The sequence below is a fragment of the Lichenostomus cassidix genome, chromosome 1Aa (assembly GCF_008360975.1).
Source record: "Lichenostomus cassidix isolate B80296 chromosome 1Aa, HeHo_3.0, whole genome shotgun sequence".
Lineage (NCBI taxonomy): Eukaryota > Metazoa > Chordata > Aves > Passeriformes > Meliphagidae > Lichenostomus > Lichenostomus cassidix.
The window spans coordinates 12467858-12490821 of NC_139480.1; the positions used below are offsets into that span (position 1 = coordinate 12467858).

The window sequence follows — 22964 nt, forward strand, 5'->3', positions numbered from 1 at the left end:
TATAATAAATGAGGGGGGTTTAGAATAAGAAAACTTTTTAGGTTTTAGCCAATAAATACCTAAAATATGGAGATTAAAAGTAGCATCAGAATACTCCAAGTAGCCAAACAAAATCAACACATTTGTTCTTAATGACTGCAGTATTCAGTGCTCTTCATTGTCTCTAGAAATACTTTGCTTTAAATTTTGTATTTTCTTTTGCCATGTTTCTCCCTTAAAAGCCTGCATGAGCTTTTGTACTGTTGCCAGGCTTATTTTTTGTTTATATACAGGTTCTTACCATGGAGATATGTCCCTGACATGAAGGCATCCAGTATAGGAAATGACATGCAATGCCTTATTCTTCCAGTTTAATTAATGCTCTGACAACTTGGCAATAAGGCTACCGTGAAGAAAAGGTCTCTGCAGGGAACCGCAGGTTTTTAGCAATAAGAAAGCTGTCAAAATTTTACTATATATCTATAGTAACATATCAAACATCCAAAGATTTCTGGAAGGCATCTGTAGAAAAGAACTCAAAAGAAAAAAGGTTAGCATAGAAATGATGTTCCTTAACCTGCTAAAAATAAAAGAATGACTTTCTCAGCAGCCAGAGTTGGAACTGGGTAAGCAGCCTGCGCTGGCTTACTCATTTAACGCAAAAAGAAATTCCAGTTTTTAATGAGCAAGGACTGTTTGACACAAACAGTAAAAAGCATTAACCCGATCCCTGTTGAGACTGGTTCTCTTCTGTGATTTAAACAAGCTTAATGAGTAGATCTGTTCCATACAGTGATCCATGTAACCATTCTAGATCTCTGAGCCCAAACAGGTGTGCCCAGGTCTTCTGCTGCAAACTTCTCATCCTTCTCAACTGAAAGCACAACAGCAGCATCTTGGCAAAAAGGCAGGAAAAGGTGCCTCTCTCCCTCTCCTCTGACTGGTTCAGTATTTTGAGGAGTATCAAAGATGACATCCCCAAAGAGAATCCAACAGCTCTAAAGGCAGCCTGTAGTCACAGACCTTGGATGACCAGAAATCTGTGGTGATCCATGTCTTACTGAGAGTATCATTTGGTATTCATAATCTTATTGTGTTCTAGCACCATACTTGCTTTCCCAGGAAGGGAAATTGAGAAGGAAACAGCAGCACCACCTGACTTCCTCCACTATCTCCATATCTCTTTGGCTGTGAACGTGCAAAAACAGTGCTGTCTTTTCTGATGGATGAGCTATTCTTTAGCTACTGATGGAAAACAGCTGCCCATGGTCACACATTTAATTGCCTTCCACAGCAAAAATTAATGAAGTTGTACCATCAGAGGAAAATATAAACCAGCCACATATTTATGTAGCATTCTGAAATCAGAACTTCAGACTCCTGTAGTGTGAAGGCTACCCAATATAGAGCAGTTTGAATTTTCAGTCTAATGCTTTGCTTTCCCCCTTTTTATTTTAGGAATGGCATTATTTATTTCTGCAAATACATCCCAAATGAATCAGAGGGAACAGCTTCAGTTTCTCAAGTGGTTTGACTTTAAAAGAAGAAACCATGGATGGTGAACAACAGCAGTATTGCTGAAGACAAATTACTTAGCAGAAAGTAACTATGACTATTTGCACAACCATCATGTTTGCTTTTCCAATAATCAACCAAAACCACCCCCCCCAGCACTCTTGACTTAGATGAGATTTTTGTAAAGGATTCTAAGCCATTAAAAAGCAACATGCTTAGGATACATAAACATATCTCTTTACCAATAGCTCCAGACATGTTCTATCTTGCTTGAAGTGAAGAGCAGCACTGAAGAAGCTATTTAAGGCTCCTGCACATGCCCCAACCCCAGGCTCAGTCAAGTGAAAGAGCCTGTGCTGACAGAAGAAGAAGCTCCCCTACCCGGGAGGCAGCAGCTACAGGTTTGTTTACATCACTGGAGAAATCATGCACTTGTCTTTGGTTGTTCTTCTCATTTTCTCTGAAATTCCCAAATCTCAACATGACACTGTTCTCAGAAGTTTGAGCAGGACTCCCAGCTATTTGTTGTTTCTAATGATTTGCATCCTTAAGAAATAATCAAAAACAGCATAGAAAATGTAAATGTGAGGAAATGGGATGGGTATTCATTCAGCCATGCAGCTGGAATTCAGGAACTGCTGTAATTGCACACGAATAACATAATTTGCCTCCCTCGTAGATGTTTTTGCTTATTCACATCACGTCTTTCTTTTTCAGGGTTGTTGCTGAAGTTCCTACACTCTGCAAGATGAAACAACCACTCCCTGCTGTTGCCATCCCAAGACTGAGGTGTTGAGTTGCCCTGGGATGGCAACAACAGGGCTGGCATCAAGAGTGGCATCACAGAGCAGGGCACTCACTTCCCCCTGCAAACTGCTGGCCCGGGTAGGAACTCGCAGTGCACTGGGTGCAATGGCAGAGGAACAAAAAACAGCAGCTGGGATTGTACTGATGGAAATGGGGTAAAGGGGGAAAGAGCCCCATCACAAATACTGTAAGAACTCTTTAACTAAAGAGAAACAAGGCAAACAGCAAGAATATAATCAGGGCTTTTGCCATCAAAGTGGTAAACTACTTTGCTCTCCATCACAGTCTCTTGGGTACATTCTTCTTTTGCTGGATTTTGGAGAAACATGTTCCCTCACCTGGCAAGGTTGTCTTAATGAGAAGTTACTTGTTACTCTTGGCTATCTATTCTCTGACTCAGGATTTAGGGGGTGGCTATGTGAAAACCCTCATTACCTATGTGAAGATGTGGGAAGTGCTCAGCTGCTGAACTACCAATGCATAGGCTCCAGGAAAGCCTCCTAGTAAAGCTCTATATCCCAGACCTTCTAGCCCTGTTTTATTCCCCTGTATTCAACTATCTGAACAAAGTACATGAAATAATGAGCAGCACATATTTCCCTGAACAAGAACTGAATGCAGAAAAGAAACTATTTGCATATTAGATATCCTGTTCTGTAGAAAATCTGTATGTGCCAGGAAAATGGAACATATGTGCTGAATGAATTTAGGCAAAGCTGCACCTTTGCTGTGCTGCTTAAGAAAAATCACATTTACTACATCAGTCTGACACTGACATGGGCTTTTCACCAGCATTTCATCAAAACTGAACAAATATGAAATACGAACACCAAGTACAAGATGACAGTACAGCATTCATGGCTCAACACACTTTACCAGGTTTTGGAAAAGGACCTTGCTGAAGCCAAATACCTGCCCTCAAGTACACAACAGACCCCTCTCGGAATATCCAAACAAGTCCTGGCAGGACAGAAGACAGTGTGGCAACAGGTTAGTTGAACTATGCACACCTGCACCACAGGGAGACAGACAGCCCACAGCAGCCCTCCTGCTCTGCTCAGTTGTGGGAGATCCCCTGGGGGATGTCAAGCCCAGGAGCTGCCTGTGCTTCTGGTGCAGATCTCTGCAAGAACCATTTCAGAATACAATATAGAATTACAGTGGGAGGGTACAGGAAGAACAGAGAGGAATAGAGAAATCTGGTAGAGTTCTGGATACTTCAAAACACCAAAGGTGTCAAAAGGGCAAGTTCATCCACAACTTCACCTCAAAGGAAAGCCCAGCCTGTTTCCCTGCTGGAGTTGCCCAGCTGTCTACCCAAATGGTAGGCAGTGAATATGTATTTTCTTTCAGTACTTTGCTGCCTGGTGGTGGTAACTCCCTTGGAAGAGCTGTATAGCAAGTCCGTTTTGGCAACTGCAACACATCAGTGGAAATGATTTATTACCAAATGTTGTTGGAACCAAATGAAAGGAAGAGTTAGGGATACTTTTGCTGCTTTGGAAAAATGGGATATTGTTCATTGGCAGAGGAGGAGGTGCTCTAAGTACTAAGTACAACTCTTCAAACATTAAGTCTACCCTTGGTAGTTTGGACATCATGTTCTCACTCCAAGACTCCTTGCTTACAGTCAGACATCCACTTGTTCAACAGCATGGAAACACCCCTACCCATGGGCTGCATGACAGTGTTGGTGTCACTTTAATACCATTACTTCTGAGCTTCTTGATATTAGACACCTGGGTAGATATTTGGTTATTCAAATATGTGACTAATACATTGCTAATGTACAGTAACAAGCAATATTTTTCAACTTTCTGTTCAGCACAGACACTGTCATTGAGCTGTGGCTTTTTAAAGACATCAATTTTCAGGAAAACATGAATACAGTCATAATAAAGATCATACTTCAGCAGTTTCTGTATTGTTTTCAGATTTATTCTTTAAATGGTTTTAATAAACATGCACAAAAATAAAGAATCAAAAAGTTACCCTTATCTGGGTATTGTACAGTTCATTTGAATCAGCCTGTTCATAGCAAAAGATATCACAGGGATGCTGAGATAAAAAACACACCATTTTTGCTATTAATCTCCCATTCAATTTTCTAGTGGAGCCATTCCAGTATCTACAAACGCATAAAAATTTTGTATTGTCTATGATTAGACTTGCTAATCAAGCTGTATCTTTATCCCAATGCATATTTACCAGCAATGATAAGGCTCTTTTGTAAGTTATGCCATTCTGTCATTGAGAAAACTGGAGAAGTTGCTTCACCTTGGGTAGCATTTACTTCTGCATGGAGTAAATCTTCTGTTCCCCAGTTGTCTGGGCTGACCAGAACACACAGTATGCCCATCTCCAGGCAGCCCTCAAGAACCTGCTATTTTCTCACTCTTCCCTGCCATCTCTGCCAATACAAGTGCAGAGGAAATATCTAATCCTGAGATACTCAGCTGGGTATATTTTGCTCACAGGTCACAGACATGTAGTACCTCCTATATTCCTGCTGAAAATCCTGTCTTTCACATACCATTCTCCTGGCATGGTTGGCTGTTACAGTTATGAGAGGAAAACTTAGTGGCTGAGTGGACTTGCAAAATGGTACTTGGTGGATACTGGAAAAATTTAACCAATGGCAAGAATGAATGCATTTTCAAATGGTGTCTAGAATTCTGTATCAGAACTCAGAAGGTACTGAAATAACTTATTTCTTTACTCACCCAAAAAGAGAGACAATAGCTACAGGAATTGCTACAGTAGAAGCAGCAGGTTCTGGGAGAACTGGAGTAAGACAGATCACTGTCCAAAAAGAGTGACTCTACCACTACATTACATGTGGATGCAGCCTTGCAAGCCTTTTTAAAAAATAAAATCTCAGTGTTACATGCATGAAAATGCAGCTGTTGATGAAGACAGAGCTATTCAAGGGCACTAATTTCTTCACAACTGATGATAGCTACGTTTCTTTTTCCATTACTTTCTCCTTGTATGAACAAGCCCCAGCTCCTGTTAATATTTAGATCAGCCACTGGAGACACTGTAAGTCTGTCATTTTTACTGTACTATAATATTTTGTGACTCGGGAATAATGAAAAAAACCTGGGCATTTTTTACATACTGCAGCACTAAGGCACTGAATGATTTCTGATTAGTTGAACAGCTGTCTTGCTCTGCATTGTTTGCACAGTTCTTAAAACCACCTGTAGAAGAGGTGAAATCCTGGCCCAGAGGAGGCTAAAGGAGGCCACACCTCATCCATGAAAATGGGATCTCAGAATAGAATATTGCTAAGGTATCTAGTAAGAAACTCAGCAGTAATTTATAAACTCATTGACATGGCTATATAGAAATATTTCTAGTTTGTCAGAATAAATCCTACTATTCATCATCAGCATAGTTATAGCCTACATCAATCATCTGCACTTCAGTCACCTTGCTCATTCTCATACTCTGCTGATTCAGCTTTAAATTTTATTTCACTGATAGGAGTCTTTCACAAAGGTCACAAAAGTGCCTTCAAAGTAAGGAGAGTGGTTCTGTCTAACAGATCGTCAGTTAGTATTCCTTCTATAGTTAACCTCATATCAGTCAAATTAACTACATTCCACAAAAAGTAGTATCCTCATCCTTTGTATTTACACTGGAAATAATCATCAATACTCATAAGGTTAGTACAGAAGAAATTAGATTGAAACAATATCAGCAGCACCAAGTTTTCTCACTGCTTACTTTCTAAGACCCTTATTTTATGTCAAATTTTTGCTTCAAATTTGGAGCTGAAGAGTTTTGAGGGTCTAGTCTGCTTGGTGGGAATGATTCCGGTTACAGGAAATGAAATTTTGTGACTTAAGTTTTGTAGCACTTAACAAATCAGTATCAGTCCTATCATGTTTCATGTATAAAATTCTGATCTACATCAGAAATTACAAATCCCTATCATGTCCTGCTATTGTTTTACAAGGACTAGCTGACATATGAATACCTCAAAACTTTCCACTACAAACTGCAGCCCTAGGTAGTCATACAGGAGATTTGCAAGAGCCTAGCTCAGCCCAGCACTAGTTCCAAGATAGAAAGGCACTGTAAAGTTTAGCCCAAAGCTCACATTATGGACGTTTCAGTAAGTAAAAACAAAAACAGGTAGAAAACATTTTTGAGACAGGCTATGTATTTACATCCAAGCACTTCAGTAAGTGTGACAAATGTTGCCACCTCATGGACAGGTGCAGGGTTTGATGCAGCTCAGCGGTAGGAAGGAAAACAGATCACAGAGATGACTCATAGTTGCCCTTTCACACTCCCCTGAGGGAGGAAGCCAGAGCTTGGCCAGAAGGATGCTTTTGTCACTTGGGTATGAATTCAGAAGTATGGCTACGCATCCACAATTGAGGGAAAACAAAGCAACAAAAAAAGGAAACACAAAAAGAAAGAAAGAGAGAAAGAAAAAAAAGGAGAAACAAAAAAGAGTAAAGACTACATGTGTTCAGGGTATTTGACCATTTCTAATGTAAGAGCAAGGGGGGAAGACTGATGATTTTTCCTTGAAAAGAACCATAATGTTCAACTTAGGACCTGGCATGGTCTTCTACAGTCAAACAGTCAAAGGTGAGCTCTCAAGACAAAAACATCTGAATAGCAAGCTGTGGGACCTGGAATTTTCAAGAGGGTTACAGAAATCTTCAGGTTCATGAAGACAATAACCTCCAAATGGACTAAAGGACTTTAATGCTCATAAGTTGAGAATCTTCTACTTATAACCTGCAATTATAGTGTATTTCACCAGGTATTTCCAAGAATAAAGTTTTCTGCTACTAGACCACACTGTTTATTCACTATTCCACCTCTTTTGGGGAACTGCTGCAGAAAGACTGTCACCTGTTGAATTTCTCCCTTTCTGATGAAGAGGCAGCTGTGCCATCCTCCTCTACAGGACAGAGGCTGTTACAAAAGCCATTACATGGTGTGAATGTTAAAAGTACATTCATTCCACACAGCACTATAATTAGCACTTTATATAACTGGATGAGCATAAAAGGGTTATAAAATGTTGAAGCAAAAAAAAAAAAAAATCAAGTTTGATATAGGGATAGAACTTTAAGGATCAATGACTTCTAAAATAGAGCTCTGTAAAAATAGATTCATAGTCAACATTTATGAATGGTCTGAAAAAGACAGTATGGTGACTAATTGGGAGCTTCCTGTCATCGTGATCTCCATATAACAGGGTAACAGTCTGCCTACATACTACTGAAGAGAAAGAAGAATTTGTACCAGCTTGATTTTTAAATATGTTTTTGTGTTTATTATACTTTGCTACCCCACTCTCCTAAAATGGTGGCCTCAGGAAAAGCTGCTTTGGCAGGCAATTGCAAAGATTCCTGTGGAGAGGAAGTGAAAAGACTGGGCATACAAACAACGGCTGCTGCCATGTTCAAAGCACTGGGGAGAGTTCATAGAGCAAAATGCAGTCCTAAGTAAATGGGTTTCAGGCAATTTCAGTGTTAAGATAACATCATTAAGAGTAGAACAGATTGTGCTCAAACCCTGCTGTTTATAATTAACACATTGCTTCCAAATACTCCAGGGTCCCTGGTAAATAGTCCTCTGCTCAGATCCACCCAGACCAATCACAGTATTTTCATCAGGTTCCATGCTGGGCCAGCACCTGTTTGGACAAATCCAAAAGAGCCAAAATACTCTTCTTTCTGGCCAGCTAAGTAGAGAGATGAACACAGCTTGCCTTAGTCATTGTCACAGTGTCCATATGGCTGTGAAGCTTGTTTTCACAAGAAATCGTACAAGTACTTTATTATGTCGAAGTTCACGGTCCTATAAACAAAAACACAGTATATATTAGAGCAATCATCTTAACACTGCTAAAACTTTAACCTGTTCGGAGACAGCAGTGCAGGACATTCTGCACACTCAAAATCAAGCAATATCCCCAAAAGAAATGCAAGCAAGGATTAATGAATTTTTTATTTCTATCATTATTTACAGTACTTCTCTTCTGATTATTTAAACTTTGTAGGATTCTAAAAAAGAAACAAAGCAACTTCCTAGTAAAGAAATGAAGATTCTCATTTCAATAATTAAACAACAAAAATATATCAGTATTAATAAGATTATGTTTTCATATGGCAAACTTGATATTCTAGTTGGTGATGCAAAGCAACAACCTTTTATGCTATTGAATGTTTTGTTCATCTCCCAAACCACCTGTTTTTAGCATGTACTACGTAACTCCTTCATCTGTACTCATTTGCAGTCTGCGTTCTTTCAGTCTTGACAGTAGTTGACCCATGTTCATAGCTAAATTTGAAATATCCAAGAATGCCACTCAATGGGATAGAAGATTTTAATGTATACTTTTGTACTTTAATGGCAGGCAAAATGAAACAGCAGGAGAATAAAACATATAATTATTTTTTTTGTCTCTAAACTCATTCTTCTATACAACCAAACACTCAGACTTTAGGGTTTACTGTTTGAATAAATAATGCAAATTACTGCATATAATGACAAGTATAAAATTAAAAGGGCTTTTTTTAAAAAGTATTTAGTGATGCAAAAATAACTGCTAACAATACTAAGTGAGATTAGCTAGCTGAATTCTTATTTGTTGAACTGCAATAATTTAATATTCTCTGTTCATCCATTAGCCTGTAACCCACTTTTCAAAAAGTTTCTATAAAACATCATATTGGACAGACCAAAAGTTTAGAAATCCCCAAGATACATAACAGGAAATACTGGGTTGGAGTCTATTTAATAATCCATCGACAAATTTGAAGACATTAACTGCCACTGTTAGACTTGCACAACATTGTGTCACTCAGAAACAGTGCTTTAATTACAAGGCTTTCCACAGAAACAAAATCATACACACTAACAAATGCTGACCTTATCAACTAAATGAAACAGAATTGTCCTGTCATAACAACTGGGTTTATTACAGATTCTCTGGAAAGATCCATTACATTCAATAAACACTAAGAGAGTCCTATTTCAGCTAGAGAAAATTTATGAACTTAGGTTTGAAACTCTTTCTAACAAAGAAACATCTAACTTTACCTTCAGCTAAACGTTTAACTACTATGTGGTAAAAAACATGGAAAAATTTCCACAAAGACTGAGTATATACCACAGAATAGAGCCAGACATGAGGTTCTGTGGTAATAAAGAGAGACTGTGCACTTCAGCAGTTAGCACATTAAAAGCCACCAGGAAGAGATGCAATTTTTTACTCTTTTCCAAAAACAGGTGTTTGTTTGTTTTTAAATGCAAACTTCACCTTTTCTTAAAAATTAAAGAGAATGAAATGACAATCTGAACAGCTTGAATGGGGGTGGGGAGGGAAAGAGCATCCCACTCTTTGCACTCCTCAACCTTCCATTAGGAAATATGCTGGAGTAACAAGGCTGAGATGGGAACAAAGGTGAGGTATCTGAAGATTTAAGTGACTAACAAATTTATTTTAGTACTATTGCAGTAACAGAAAAAGAAGAATCAGAAGATGGGCTGCTTACTTGATATGTATTTTGGCTGAAACTGCAAAGCAGGTCCTCCTCTGTGACAAATATAACCAAGACTATTGCACAGACAGAAAATGAAATTTTCTTAAGGACATGAGATCATGCCTATTGCTAGTAGCCCCACCCAGAGAAGCGAGAAGCCCACTTACTGTGAGCTCATGAAACCATGTCTTTTTACAGATTATCCTCCTTCAAGATTTAATAAATACTGTGGGCTGAAAAATGTATTTTAATAAAAATTGTAACAAAGGAACAAAGCAAGATTAAAAAAGGGGGAAACAGGAGAAAAGAAGAACAGGCTAACTTTAAAATCTATCAGATCACTTCAATGGCCCTATCTAGGCTGCAAAAAACACCTGCAAACTACTTGGAGGGGGAGAAAAAAAGAACTGCTTTCTTCCTTGTAACATGTACGAAAAGTCAATTTGGATACATATATGTGTATATACATATACAGACATACATATACACACAAATCAGACCTAAAGGAAAGCAAGCCAAAACACTATAGCATGCACTGAGGTTTGAAATGACAAGTGTCTCTGGCAACTACTTTCTGCAGTAAGCATGAGCTGCATAGTACAAGTTTTGGTCCTGTTCTCTGGCCATCTCTACCTTCCAGCAACTTTAATGGAGTCACTGAAACTTCTAAGGATACTAAAGTTGCAAGGGAAGGGCTGTCATTTCAAGTATCCCAGTTCAAGGATACATCTATGTATAACTGTATACACAATGATCCTTGTTGCTGAGCAGATGGTTTGCTGTGCTTGGTACCAGGGAGAGCTTTCTCAGGGCATCATTCACAAGTGACTTTACTGTCGGGAATAGCAAACTGACATAGCAAGGCTGCGGAGGTCCTGGCAGTGTGGTCTGGCCAGATCTGAGGCAGACAAAGTTTCATCCTATGGCCTGTCAAACTGAAAATTGAAATTAGTGTATCTGTTGCCCTTACTGACAAGGCTACTGGACATTTAATATCTCAGGAGAGCAACATGTGCTCTGAGGTTATGGTATACAGTCTACACCTCAGATTCCTATGAAGTCATTACAGAGAAGAGTTGGCCTTGAGAACATTTCTTCTTTTTGACACATGTCATTTTTGGGCTCTGTTTTGGTTATAGACTGTTTATCCAAGATTTGCTAATCAGGTGGCAGCAACAGGTGTGAATTAATGTTGGTGGTATTTGATAAATACAAGACATAGGCCTGACTGTTGCCTTGTATTGCATGTATTTCTGTCTGTGAATTATTGCCGTCTCTCCTGATGGATCTCAAACTGTTCTCAGACTTCACATTTGAAGGCTCTGGATAAACAAAGACGCTGACATACCTACATCCACTGACCAAATTAGCTTGTATCAATTACAGATCACGCAAGATAGTCTATGTGCAAGAATTCTTAAAACCTATGTAGTTTTTATATCATATGCACAACACTGTTAAGAACTAACTATAATTTCAGATTCAAATACCATAATGTGCTTTTTGGTAATGAAAGGGACTGACATTTTAGAGCAGTATTTTCACATGAAGTCCCTGACCTTTATTAAGCACAAAGACAGTATGTTACTGTAACACATACTGCCACTGTAACATAAATCTTTTTCAAAACAGGAATGGACTATATTTACCTTGAGTACAGTATTTCTCATAAATAAGGTTACTTATTCAGTCATTCTTAGGAAACATCCAGAGGTTTTCTGTTCTGGTCTGCAAAGAGCTATAGACTGAGGAAATACTTGGTTTGAAGTCTCTTTCAAGTCAGTACATACAACAGTAAATGAACTCTAACAGACTCACCGGGCAATAGCTCTGATAAAGTCCAGAGACACAGTACATTTGTATCGTGGTCCATCAAGCTGGTCATTCTGGCCAACCATAGATAACAGCTGGAGTGTCACAAGAGAGGTGATCTACAGACAAAAGGTAGTAGCAACGTTAGTCATTTTGGTTAACATGAATAGCAGTGGCCAATTTATTGCCCTTTTTTTACATTTGGCATAATTTCACTTTTTCTCTGGAAAGTTACTCCTACTTGCTCACTGATTTCCACATAGTTCTGCAGCTAGAAAACCCAGGAATGTACATACATTTTGCCATTACATTTACAGTAAAGCAGTGAGAGACACAGGCTAAACCCTTCATCCTTCTTATCAAAAGTTATCCTGGAGTTTTGATCAGAGGAACAGGAATAATAGGCATGAGCTGAGCATTTTCCAAATCTCTGCCTGACAATCAGGAGACTAGGATTTTCTTTCCTTTATCCCTGAAGACTGCCTTTTGAACTTTCCTCCTCAAAGTTGGATATTCCTGTGCCAGCTGATACCACATTTTGAACAGATGGATATATCACTCTACTCCAGATAAAAAAGAACTTGAAGGTTGGAAAGAAAAGGCTGGAAGACTATGCTTAAAAAGAGCAGGGCCTCAGTTAAGAGAAATTTGCCTACTAACACACATACAGTGTCTTGACAGAGCCATTGATTATTTTACCAAAATAGCAATGTACCAGCATACTTTTTCACTGTCTTTGTTCTTCCAGTGATGGCTGTGGTACCACTGAAGTGCAGTCATGGGGTGTCACCACTGAAACAGTCAGCCCATTCTAACTCAGTTAGGTAGAGACACTGCAGTGATCCCATTGTCTCCTTATCTCCTCCCAGACACCAGGGAAAGAAAGAGGTAAAAGCAAAAAAGAAAAACTTCCCCTGCACTTGCAAGAGATGCCAGTGACAATTCATGGCAATGAAGTTATATTCTGTGACAAACTGGTATTGGGCCACAGGTCTCGTTTTCAAAAAACCAGCCAACCATGACCTACTTCTGAGTAATGATAACAGGACACTAAGGAATTTCTCAAGAATACATGTATCAGGAAAGAAAGTGTCATTTCAAACATTCAAGGAGGCACATTGCTATAAAAAGTATCAGCAAGTTCTTACCAGTATCAATAAAAAAAATTCTAACTCAGTAATAACCCCGCTCTCTTGCTGAAAGTACACTCAGTTTTCAAATTTGTGACAGTGCTTGTAGGAGGTAGGAATAATATAATGTAAAAAAATGACACCTACCTGTGGAGAACAGAAAAAAATGTGGTACCCAAGAATGAAGTAATTTTTTAACAGCATGGGCTTAACTTTCTTTTATATGGCATAAGGCAACAATAATTTGGATGCTGTAATTCTGCAAAGTCTTTGGAATTTGGTTAAGGAATGATGGCTTACACATAGTCAGAAAGACGAATTCCATTAACTTAATTTAGATCGATAAATTACATTTTTTATCAAATTTTAGCATAGACAAAATTTAAGATAATTGAACTCAGTATATGGCAAATGGCTCAAATTCCAGTTCATGAATCACTATGCACATATCACTGGATTGGGGTAAACCTCAAACTTGTTAAGTGTTTATATTCTTAAAATACTCCTGAGTTTGGAAGCACAGTCTTGTCCATCCTTCAAGTAACAAAGTCCTTAGTCAGTCAGTGAAAAAGCATTATGGAGGAATCTGCTGTCACAATTGCACCCTGGTGCATCAATACTGGCAAATGACTTCTGCACTGCAGACTTGCAGGTGATGTCACATTCAGAAATCACCTATGAAAGAACAGCAGGAGGGTTCCTTAAAGCTCCTCATGACCACAGCAAAAGTCTGCACAGTTTGAAGTTGGGCCCATCTCAGTTTTATGTGGGATGTAAAAGTGACCTTGCTGCTGCACTACAAATGTTCCAGCAATACTTCAACAAATTGTACATTTTCTTTTCCAACTAGCAACAAATGCTCTGTGTGTAATGCGAGGTCAGCAATGCAAAACTCCTTACTAAAGGCTGACTCAAGAAATCTGAAATGGCATCAGACTGGACATGAAGTTTCATTAATGTTCTTGACTGAACACATTAAAGACTCAATATACAATATTACAAGACAAATGAAGCTATTGATCATCAGAGTAACAAACTTACTTAGGAAACTGCAACCTTTTACTTATTTCTTTCACAACACTTACTTTAATAAAATGTCATCACAGGAAAGCAAGTGCTGAAACAGCAAGTCCTGACCCTGAGACCACTTAAAAAGACAGCTGTAGAGAAAACTGCCATTTTCAATTCATGCAGGCAAGAAACAGTTTTATCTCCAAAGAGGCTCATGAGGAACAAAGAGAAACAACATGTATCTAAGGGGAGTAAGTAGGGACCAGCTTTCCTACAGAGAGCCAAATATTAGAAGCAAAAATACCTAACTTGTTAGTCTTTGGAGTAGAATTTGACATGCAGTTACAGATGCCTAGCCTGTGCATGGAGAAAGGCAGAGACCTCTGAAGGACAAGTCCAAAAACCAGCCTGCTGAGGGGACAGCAGCCTGGAGCTTTGCTTGCACAGCTTTTTCAATGGGTTTAAGGAGAATAAAAACCAGCAAGGGAGTTCTGTCACCCCAAAGCAATGACTTCAATATTTACTTGCTTTATACAATATAGCAGGAGAGTTCTGCTGCTGAGTCAGCCACAGAAATGGACAAGACACCTATTCTGTGCAATAAATTGCATTGTTAGAAAAGACTGAATTGTGGTAGATGTGGAATTATTAAGTTGCTCTAATATTGTGTGCTGAACCTAGACCAAATAAATAAAAGATGACTGTCTTCCCCAAATGGTTCAGAAATCTTCAGGAACACAGAAGGTCCAAATCCCTTCTGACACAAGAGGCTTGAGCACCTCTTTGCTGAATGTCTGACATTTAACTGGCGGCAAAGGAAGGAGGAAGAAAAAACCATGTATGGTATTAAATCACCACCAGACCTAACTTGCACTCTAACTGCTTCTGAAGCTGAGCTATTTTGCATAAAATTGCAATCATACAGTCTCTCTCTGCACTTACCTAGGGCATTCACCTGGTAAGGCAGGGTACAGTGGAATGAAATGGGTTTAGGACAGTGTATTTGTAGCAAAATTTTAAATTCACCAACATTCATGTCCTGTTAACTCTTGAGTTCCAGGTGCCATCTATAACTTAAGCACTGAATAACAATTACTACTTCAAAAGTTCAGTTGTTGTGAAACTTTGGAGGCAGTATGTTCTTAAATTAAGACACATCAAAAGTTCGAAACACAGATGGAAAAAATATGTATGCAATGCCAAACTAATTGCACTTCTTAGCCAAAAATACACCACCACTTTTGAAAGCTTTTTTTTTTTTTTTTTAATAGCATGGGTACAGTGGCTCCATTTCATTATCACAAAAGCTTGGGAAAAAACATCTGGCAAGAATGTTTCAGACTAGAAACAAGCCAGAAAAGCTGTGTGGGTGACATAGAAAAGAATATTTATTGAGAACCTTTTGAACAAAAGAAGTTACAGTTGGAAGAAATATTCTAGAGTTATTTGTAAAATTACTTAAATTGGTGATGATTTAATACTAGCAAAAGTTAAAAAGTAAATGAAATTTTCTACAGGAATAACAAGAAAATCAGAAAAAAACCCCTTACTGATCTGAAATACGTAAAGGAACAGGTTTTACTGGTATGTTTAAAAATAAGTGATGATGTAGCTTACATTGAAATATATTTGTGTAAGAAAACTGCTGCTGAAATCTTGGATCCAAGGTGAGAATACTCATAAAAGCATAGCAGACAATTGTTCCCAGGAGGAAATGACCACTCAGATTGCTTCTGGAGATTCATTGGTCAAACATGGACATTAAAACTTCTGGAAAAAATGAGCAACCCACAAGCCATCCTTCAAGGCAGCTTTTTTCCTATCAGCCTGGACTAACAGATGGGCCTTGCATCATTCCCCAAGCAGACACAAAGACCAGCTTTGTGAGCACATGGCTGCGTGGAAGTGAGAAGGATTCCAGAAGCAAGGGCTGTCTGCTGAGAAAGGCCAGGCTCTTCCCAAGGACACCACAAGAAGCCAGAAAATATTCACTGAGGTGCAAAACACGAGCAGAATTACAACCCATGATACAGGGAAACACATGGTTAGTTTGGGTAAGCAATGACAGACTATCTGGACAAAGTGTGGGACAGATCTCAAATCGCTAGGATAAAACTAAACAGAGAAAATGATGCTGACTTTTTGGGGTGGGGAAGAAGCTGTTTCCTCAGATATGTGATTGAAATCTCACTAAGTGTACATTTTTAACTGAATTGGAAAAATGTTAATAAAAGACACTAGAAGGAACAATTTCAAACCGGCAGAAATATACTAGATGATCTGGGTAGATTTTTTTCATCTCCACAGTTTATAATATTCAATTACCTTGCCCAAGATATAACATTAATTCTAACTCTTCAGTCTGGCTTACTGTCACACACAGATTCTGAACGTCAAACCTATCAAGAAACGAAGACCATTCCATATTCAGCACCATCAGACAAAGGTACTATATTCTTTTAGTCACATGAATGGTGCTTTGCAGCACCATCATCCCAGGCCTCTCAAAGCCAATGCACTTGCTCAAAACCTACCACTGCCAGGAGTCACATTTGGGCACATGGTAAAACCTCTGCTATGCAACAAGGCACTTGGAACACCCAATGCTATTTACAAAACACATTTCAGTCAAAATGACTGTGCCATACTCTCCTGAAGTTAAATTCCATGACCCTAGTATAAATTATGTGAGCATAAAAAAACCTGCTCAAAATTATTTCAATGAAAATTATAGCCAGAGTATGCTCATATGTCAGCCTCATTTGAGCAGCTCATACAGAAGGATAACCAGAGCATTACAACTATATGTATTTAAGACAGTAATCGATCAAAACTATTTTAATAAAAATTATTAAAAATAAATCAGTACTTTCCTGAATGCTTGTACACAACAATCAAGTTTTGATACTGCATTATGTTTCGTACAAGGCTTTTAATGTATGAAAAAAATACAACAGGAGGGACACCCCTCCAGGTCACTTAGAGCCTTCCAGCGTGCAGTTAAACATTCATTACTACATGCTGCAGCTAGGTTTTACCTACTTCATTTTACCTTTTTCTCAGCTTAAAAGTAATCCAACTCTATTTTTAAACTATCTTATGAATGCAGTCAAAGTGTTTTTGACATTAACAGATACACTTACAGACCCAGCCACAGCCTCAGTGCTGCTCCACAGACAGCGCCCTGTGCCTCCCTTTGGTGACACACACATAGGTGGCTGTGCAGGATGCAAGGGGGCAAACACAGTGACCCAGCCTGCTTTGCACTTTCTTTCATGAATGATTGCATTGGATGTCTTTCTTTGCCCTGGATTAGCTTGGCGTTTTTTATGTTTCTGTCACGTAAGTATTATTTCACTATTTTGTATTGAACATCCAAGACCTTGATTTCATTTCACTCAAGGCAAATCTATGTGATTTACAGATTTAAACAATAGACTCCATTCGCTTTTTCAAATCTTCATCATATTGGTGGTTCAGTCATTTATTAAGACAGCCAAAATTTCCTTTAGTATCTAAAAGACAGTCCAGAAGAAATATTTCATTTCATGCTGTTAAACCCATTCCGTTTGTATCATACTCACCATCTTAAAGATTTTTCTTGTGTCTCTTCAGAACACAAATGTTTACTAAGCCCGAGGCATGTAACATTGAATTTTACTAGGACATTCTTCCATTTTTTACTCTACAGGTCATTAAAGCCATCCTTGCACGGTATTTTCTCCACTGTGTACTCATTGCTCACCACCTCTGCCTCATTCTACTTGGTCTTACCTTCAGTGTCCCATTTACACAAAATGATGCTTGACAAGAAAAAGTGCCAATTTCTTACACTTACTCAAGAGATAAATGTGCATATTTTGCCTTTTTCCTTTTCCCCTCTATCTGCACCACTCCACCTTCTCCTGTCTTTCAGAACACAGAACATCTTTCTGCATGGTAGAAGCTGCCTTATCTCTAGACCATTCTGCAGTTGGCTTCCCTTGTGGCTTTTCTCTTCAATCTCAAGAGAAGCAAATGTATTTTCCCCCTTCAAGAAGACACTTCCTACCCTTGCTTTATTCATATTTTAGAATACTTTTTCTTCAATTAGCAGTCTGTTTTCTAGTGTTTTTCTTTGTTCAGTGACTCTGACTAGCTGCAAGTCTTGACTCATCAGCGCAGCTTCCTTTCAACTCTTCCCTGTACTTTCTAATTATCTCTACTCCTCACATTTTCTCTTCCCAAAACCACTATTCAAAAAGAAAAACAAAACCAAAACCTTCTATAGTTTTTCTAAAATGGGGACACCGAATCAAAATCCTGAAATCATCCCACGAAACCAAAAAGGCAATTTTAAAAAGCAATCAAGAAACCCAGAAGGAAGTATCCTTCCTCCAAATTTGTAGTTAATCTGTAACACACTTTGCCTCTGAAAATTCAGTGCAGACCACTGTGTTTTGTGGAGTTGAGAAAGCCACTGGGCACATTCACATTAGCACAACCATGAGCTGCTAAATGCAAAGAACATCACTTTTGTGGCAAGCATTTAAGCCACAGGTAATAAGAAGCTGTAACATACATAGTCTATGCTCATCCTCTGCTTTCTGGTCTTAAATTTTTCCTACTTATTTCATATTACTTGGAAGTAGTCAGACAGTTTTACTGTGTAAGAAGTAAAACACTGGGTAAGCCTGCTTTTGGTCTTACTTAATGTGTCTGTTGTGATGCATTCATTAAAGATAAAGTATATCATCTGCATCTTCTACACCCTACCCTGCTGTTTCCCCTTTCAACCTTCTCTTGGCCTTCTGTAAGGGCTCTCTCACTATTAATTACTGTATTCTCCCCATCCTTTGCAGTCTTTGTAAAAACCCCCACATGAGGAAAAGCCAGCTTCCCCCATCACCCTCTAAAAAGCTTCACAATATCACAAAAGCATTTGCACAGAGTAGCCTTGCCCACTCATTGTTACAGTAACATCACTTTTTAAAAGCAGTTCAATAATTTATTCATTTGGGAACTATTATTAAAGGAATCTTTCAAAGTGTTAATGAATTTGCTTTCTCTTCATTATTTTTATTCAATATAGAAATTAAGAAAAAGCTCTTTTTTTTTTCCTCTCAGCACATTTACTTTAGCATTAATCAATTTGCCTAATAAGAAGGAAAATAAAAGGCAGTTCATAACACTCTTTGCCTGGCTCTGCTCATCAACTTTAAAAAGAATATAAAAACTCTAGAGTGATGCATGGATAAATCAGTATTTCTGAGTTAGTTTCCTCACTTTGAGGATCAATTAAAGTACTTCATAAAGGCATGAAAGGCATGCTAGAAATTTGCTTAATGTGGTGTTTTCTGAAAGGATCAAATTATTTTCTGTACCTGAGGTTTATTTGGAAATATGTTCAGAATTTTGTTAAGGCCCCTGGAAGTGATGACAGGAGTTAACTTTGATACTCAAACCCAAGATTTGAATGAATTTGCAATCTGTTGGAGATGCATACTTCTAATTTACTCCACAACTACCTGGAAACACATACAATTCCTAAGTAAAAGGACTTCAGATACGAGTTACAGACAGCTAATTCAAAAGTATTCCCCTTTCTAGTTCATACTTCAAAATCTTAGAAATTGAAGATGGTAACAGATGGTCAAAGGAACACTTGGGGAACGATGTTTACAGTAAATTTGATTACTTGAGTCAGGTAGCCTCCTTAAGTGGACACCAGACAAAGGTTGGCTATTTTTCAAGGCACAGGCAATAGCCAACAGAAGTATCCTTCTGCCAGTCCTTCATTCATTTTTGCATCAGAGGTCTCAGGTTCCAGGTGGGCTTTTTTAGAAGATAAGGAAAGCAACACAAAGACTGTTTTCCAGAAGCATACCTTTGTGCAACTGACCAAGCGTATAACTTTAGTTCTCTAAGTCTAGAAACTTTTGCCTTTTTATCCTCCCTTCATTTATTACATCTGTCCCACAATGGCATAATTTCTAGACATTCCAAGACAAGTTCTATTAAGAGCAGGAAAACAGTTATGTTAGAAATACTACCCAGTACCTGTGATACTGACAGGACTTGATATATTTACAGAAGACCCGTAAATTTTTTATGATATTTCAGCAAATTATAGAACTGTGTACACAAAGTTACCAGCATTCTACTGATTCATGAAGGAGTTCTGTTCGTAAATATAGTTTTGCATTAAACAATAATTCAAACAATTAGGATTTCCAGCCTGTCCTGAGGATAAAAATCAGTCTTTTGTATTTGCCAAGAGCAGAAATAATGAAATTAAAAGAGACTGCTCATAATCAGACATTCGGGAGAATTTCCTATGTCTAAACTACCTTGCTTTCTCCAAGAAAAAAAACAAAACATATTCAATGTGTCTTAACTACAGTATATTTCTGGATGATTGTGATCATTAAGTGTTTAAAGAGTATTGATCCAAATATTGTATAAAGAAACAAGATATTATGAGTTCTTTAATTAAAATGACCTCAGGAATATTTGACCCAAATACTTCTGAAATCCAAAACTCAGGCATTTCAACCACAAGAAAAGAAAAATGGTAAAATACACTGTAGTCCCACATGGGAGTCTGCTCAGAAAAACAAAAAATTAAAAATACATTGATTTTAAATCTTGAGATTGTTAAAACAGAGACTCTCCACAGTAGCATGCTGCTTCTCAGTTACTCACAAAATGCAGTGCACAAGACTGCAATCAACTCCATATTCACTGAGACTAGATAAACTGCAAATTTTAGTGGTTCTATAATAGGAATAAACAGTAACAAAAACAAAAATAGAAACAACGTGTATCAATCACTTAAGTATGTCAGTACATCATATTGGTTCAAAACAAAGATCCCTCCCAGCCCAATATGCTGTCTCTTGAAAGGACCAGCGAAGGATGCTTAGGGAAGTCTGTAATAAAATTGTAAGCAAGAAAAATTTCCCAGCATACTGGGACCTAATGTTCTTAACTTCAGGGACTTCAGTAATTAGGTATAAATATGTTCACACATAGGGGTCTGACCTGTTGAAATATGACATTTCATGCTGTTTTTGTATTGTCAAACTGGAACAGAAAAAGATTGCTGATTTGTGACGTTACTGCACCCATCAACACATTGGAGGAGAAATTTCTTATAAGGCTGCACACCAAGAGATTAGAAACAATACTAATGCCTAGCTGCCGGCAAGAGCTGCATATATGGCAGTGAGTCATACTAGGTTTTATGCCATCAAACAGAAGGAAAGAAAAAAAACCCAAACACCTGATTTACTTTCATATAAAACAGTAATTAGACTTTGATTTGGTAAGTGGTGATGGATAAACCAACAGCTACAAAGTTTTTGTACTACAGGAACTGAAAGGAACAGCTACACTTCTATCCCTAACAAAATCAGGACAATTAAGTTTAATATATTCCTGCACCTTTGTTTACAGGTACCCTTAAAAAGAACAGACAAAACAGCAAGGATTAATGCCAGTTCCAGGTTGGCTGACTGTCACCACACAGCACAAGGGAAGAGAGGACTCTACAAAGCCACTAGGCACTGGTGGGAAATGAGTAAATCTGGAATCTTCCCTCTCTGAGCTCGCCAGGAAACCAAATAGCCTCAAGGAGAATATTCTACTCTTAATCACTTAATCTACAGCATTTTGTTCCTGCCAGAAAGAAGGGAAAGACCAGGATGAAGACACTCAGGAAGTTCTCTAGATGCTTGAAAATAAATAAAACGAGCCATACTGTAACTGCACAAGCTGATGGTTGTAATCTACAGTGAAAAGTGTTGTTTTCATAAGAAAAACCCTGTAAGTTTAGATATGCTACAATAGAGGCTATAAATTCATAACATCCATTTCTACAGAAAGTAAAGCTTTCAGACAACCATGACTTGAAAAGTCATACAATATTAAAAATCTAGGCTCAATGACCCAGTAAATACGTTAGATGCAACTTCAAAAGTTATCTATAAATATCCTTATATCCCTTGCATAGATACCTTACAAAGTGGTCAAAACTACCAGTTTTTCATCTCTTATTCAGTTATATTTGGTTTTATCAGATAAAATGCACGAAATATCATCTGACAGCATGAAACATCATCTGTCAGCAATTAACTGTAAATCAAAAAACTGTGTTCTTCTAACACAACACTTGTTTTTTATGCAGTTTCCATCACCCTTTAATGAAACTGTGAAATTCTACTAGTTATGCCATGTAGCACTTAGCTTTTCTAACCTGGAAAAAACCAGCTTCTGACACTCCTGTTCGGCAAGCGCGTGTGTTGCGTAATAATGTTACAGCCAACCAAAGCAGCCAATGAACAGTGAACCAGTGTCCTGCCACACCCATCAACAAGGCTGGTCAAGGGATTAGACAAAGGATATGTGGGAAGGGAATACCTGCTCAATGGAAGCATTTCTTAGTAACAGTATGCAGTCAGTTAGTATTTCTCCTGCCTTTATAGCATTCAATAATTCTGTCTATTTAGATGGACAGAAACATTCTAAGACTCTATCACTCCCCAGAGTCCTAAAAACATCTTGCTATACATACCTTGTGTTAAAATTTGTGTAGTTAGCAAACATTGTCTACACAGCTCCTACATCATTGCAAATCATTTATCAGGCAACAGAGTCAAAAACAGTGATGTGCTGCAGAAGGCAATTTCCATGTCATACAGGAATAGAGTCGGGAAGGCATGCAGTGACAGCAGTGGTGGCTGCAGTAACTTCTGGGGCAAAACACTCCAAGGAACCCAAGAGAGCTGAGACATCCAGCAGGACCTGACAGCTCTGGTGAGGGAGGCTGACATGGGGAGGGTGATGCCAGAGCACCTGAGGGAGATTTGAAGAGCTCTACCAGGAGCACAGGCAAGCAGGAGCACAGTGAAAAGGGTGGGCAAGCAGGACAGACAGGATGTGGATGGCAGGAGGACATGGCAGGACCGTCTGTACAGCGCGTCCTGTAGGCAGGACATGTCAGAGTGCAGCCACCCTCCTGCCTCCTGAGTCTCAGTGGGGACCTTACTGCTCTCTAAAACTGCCTGAAAGGAGTCTGAAGCTAGGTGGGGATTGGCTTCTTCTCCTAGGCAACCAATGAGAGGAGAAGAGGAAGTGGCCTCAAGTTGCACCAGGGGAGGATCAGGTTGGACATCAAGAAGAATTTCTTCACTGAAAAACTGGTCCGGCA

The 22964-nt window shown here is 38.5% G+C and overlaps 1 protein-coding gene and 1 long non-coding RNA gene across 3 annotated transcripts in view; one reads left to right on the forward strand and one right to left on the reverse strand.

The window, feature by feature from the left end:
- Nucleotides 1-4217: 4217 nt before the first annotated feature.
- The window catches only part of ORC5 (origin recognition complex subunit 5), a 64158-nt gene continuing 45411 nt past the window's right edge, over nt 4218-22964 (reverse strand). For both annotated transcript variants that reach the window (XM_085040368.1, XM_085040374.1), the window contains exons 14-15: nt 11640-11752; nt 4218-8133 (exon numbers count right to left, since the gene is read on the reverse strand). In XM_085040368.1, coding sequence (XP_084896494.1) covers nt 8088-8133; nt 11640-11752 — 159 coding nt within the window. In that variant the 3' untranslated portion in view covers nt 4218-8087. The remainder of the gene's footprint in view (nt 8134-11639; nt 11753-22964) is intronic.
- Nucleotides 15597-21466, forward strand: LOC146443177 (uncharacterized). The gene is made up of 3 exons (XR_014855949.1): nt 15597-15828; nt 16158-16220; nt 21212-21466. It is a non-coding gene; the product is annotated as an uncharacterized LOC146443177 (long non-coding RNA).